This window comes from Tupaia chinensis, unplaced genomic scaffold (assembly GCF_000334495.1).
Source record: "Tupaia chinensis unplaced genomic scaffold, TupChi_1.0 Scaffold000625_1, whole genome shotgun sequence".
Taxonomy (NCBI): Eukaryota; Metazoa; Chordata; class Mammalia; order Scandentia; family Tupaiidae; genus Tupaia; species Tupaia belangeri.
This window is the reverse complement of record NW_006160145.1, coordinates 1,142,928-1,145,899: the sequence shown is the minus strand read 5'-3', so window position 1 is coordinate 1,145,899 and position 2,972 is coordinate 1,142,928. Positions and strand designations below refer to the sequence as shown.

The following is a 2,972-nucleotide window of genomic DNA, read 5'->3' as shown; positions in this document are numbered from 1 at the left end:
CAGCGAAAAAAACAAAACCTGTTTTTCTTCATGCTACAGCTGTCTGTGCTTCCTCTGCTCTACAGGTAGCACTCGCAGACACAGCTCCCCCGAATCCCCTGTGAGGACCTACCGCCAGTAAAACGCAGCGGCGGTGGGTGAGGACACCGAATGCCCGTCCATTCCGAAGCCCCACGGTTTTACCCTAGGGCAAGGGCCTACTTGACATTTCAGAAGAGACGTGGGGAAAAGGCAGTCCTGGCACACGGGGTCTACAGCCACGCCAAGAAACGAAACCCGAGATGTGCTGCTGTCGGCCCGAGAGCCCAGTACAGTGGGAATCTGCTTCCCCGACAGACATGGCTGTGATGAGTGAAGGGATCAAACGCACAGCTGATACCAGGGAGGTCACGACCCTCCATTAGGAGGAAGGGATGCCGGGAGATGGGAGCCATCTGCCCGCTCCTCTCTGGGGTCGTGGGAGACCTTCCCAGGGCCCGCACCAAAGCTGGCTGCCCCACCCTGGCCAGGTGTTTACTTGAACAGAACAGCTAGGAGTTCAGCAGAGGTTTTATTTTATTTTATGGTGATGTGTCTCTTTCAGTGTTATACTCACATTTTATAAAGCATGAGTATTTTTCTCAGAAAAAGGAGCTACAGATTTATCATTTTAATGAGAGAGAGCGAGAGATTCCAGTGCAAGGGGCCGGAGAGCTTGTCAGAGAGCAGAGCGTGGCCAGGACAGCGACACGGCCCAGCCTTGGTACTTTACCGGAATCTGGGGGCCGTCAGCCCTACAGCGTGGAATGGGAGCAGGATGGAACCGAGGAGGGTCTGCGCGTCCCCACAGGCAGCGAGGGGAGCTAGGTCTCTCGCCCTGTTTTCATCCATTTCGGTTTTCTGTCTCGTATCTTGCTTTTCCGTATCTTGGTTTGGAATTAATCTGGCACACGGCGCCTGGGGCGAGAGGTCAAGGAGACACACGCTTTTATGATGCAATCAGGGGCAGCCACGCTGTTGTTTTGGGAACCTCGGTGACATCACAGACTCACCCTCGTGCCTCGGGAACTTGTAAGAAAACACTGAGTCAGAGGAGAGCCTTAGTCATCGGGCTCCCGAAATCTAAGGTGAAGAGAGCTGTTAGGTAATTGAGTCTGTTCCCTGCAGGACGGCTCTGCTGCTCTCTGGCTTGGGTTTAAATGACAAGGAATTCTCCAGGGGAAGCTAATCTATGTGGAACAGCTGTCGTTCGCAGGGCATGTGCTGCTCTTTAGCCTAGATCTCAGCTGCCTGCTTCTCGTGACGTCACCCATCTGTCCTGTTAAGGGAACAGTGTTCTCTTGTATGCAAGCAGTCCGGGGAAACGGGGCACCACAGCATCCTTCCTGCCGGGTCCCAGGAAGGCTGACGGGTGAGGAGACTGTGAAGTGAATGTGCACGGCCACTGCACACAGCCGACACGGCGAGGAGTCAGCAACACAGAGCCCCGTGGAGCCACCTCTGTGTGGGTTTCCGCAGCTGCCTGCCTACGGAAGGCTCCAGAGCCGCTGCATGTACTTGTCTCCACTCTGCTGAAGTCACAAGGAGCAGACACGGGCGTGTCCCCAGAGGCACGGGTCCACTCCCACTTCTCCCAGTGGGGTGCATAAAGCAACCCAGAAGCACGTCCACAGCAGTTTTTAATTTGCCTAATGATGATGTGCGACTCCGATAGGCGCTTAGTGCTAAGTGCCCCCAGAGCAGACGGAATCACCGACGAGAACTCTGGCTCTTGTTGAATGGGGCTCTGGGCCGGGAAGCGTCCACCACCTTCCACGAGCCACACCACGAGACCAGCCGGGCCCACCTCTGGCAGCGTCTTCTGGGGGCAGGATGCTCAGTGTCAGTGCGGCTTCTCTCTCCAGGATCCCATGTCGCCGGGCGCCCCTCTAGGGTCTGGATAAACTGTCCGAAAGGTCAGGTTTACTCTCGGGCTTCTGGAGTGGTATTCTTTAGGCACTCGATGCTAAATGGAAATATAAACAGTTCCCTGGCATAAATGTACACACAGTTCTACTTCGAAGCGATTGAAGACATTTCTGAGGATACACACATACTCATTGTAGCCCCCTTAAACGAGCGGCATAAGCTCTCCACAGGGCCATGGGGAAAGGTCTCCTGAGACAGGCTTCCCCCCTGGCCCGCGCGGCATTGCCAGCATCCTGGCAGTGAGACAGCCTCATCTTTTCTAATCTTCTAATGGCTCTTCCTGCCATGTTTTTAACCTTGTAAGAAAAGCATGTAAATGGATGAGACCAGAGAGAGACCCGAGACTGCACTCCCGGGCTGTGTCTACATGCGCATGCACTCCTTACAGAGGACCTGGCCTAACACCGGCCTGGCTTAGCTGTGCAGTCCCGCAGGACAGCCATGAGCTACCTGGGGCCATTTATGTTCTGTTCTTTTCTTTTTTTACAGAGTTTCGCTATAGGGCACGTGTGCTCACCGGAGAGACAGAGAGAGACAGAAACTGAGAAATCACTCTCCAGGGGGATGGCCATGCCCCAGTCCCTTCTCCTCTATTCTCTTCTCAGGATTTTGGGCATGCACGCACATGTGCCCAGCACGAGTTTTAAGCTGCTGGGTCTAGGACTCGAACCATGGTCGACCTCATGTGAACCCAGTGCCTTAATCCCTATGCCACCTGCTAGCCCTGAAGCCATTTACATGTCAAGTGAAACTCTGATTCTTCAGCATACTGGCCACATTCTCAGAGGTCAGCAGTCCTGTGTGGCTGGGTGTCGCCACTCTGGGCGGCACAGGCCACAGAGCTGCACGCCGTGCTGCACCGGCCACTGTGGTCGTAACCAGTAACCCTTTCACCTTGGAAACGATGTCACCTTATGGTTGTCACCGCATATTTACCTAGATGTTAATAACCCTCACGTTCTCACCTGCCAGTCAGCCTGTGTAGCTCCTTCCATGATTAACAAGGTCCCGTGGTCCAGGGGGAT

The 2,972-nt window shown here is 54.5% G+C and overlaps 1 protein-coding gene across 1 annotated transcript in view; it reads right to left on the bottom strand.

Annotated features, from left to right (window-relative positions):
- Positions 1–537: 537 nt before the first annotated feature.
- The window catches only part of ALKBH3 (alkB homolog 3, alpha-ketoglutarate dependent dioxygenase), a gene marked incomplete in the record, with an annotated part of 48,606 nt that continues 46,171 nt past the window's right edge, over positions 538–2,972 (bottom strand). The window contains 2 exon segments of the mRNA XM_027775999.1: positions 538–1,984; positions 2,913–2,972. Of these exon segments, the coding sequence (XP_027631800.1) occupies positions 1,862–1,984; positions 2,913–2,972 (183 nt within the window).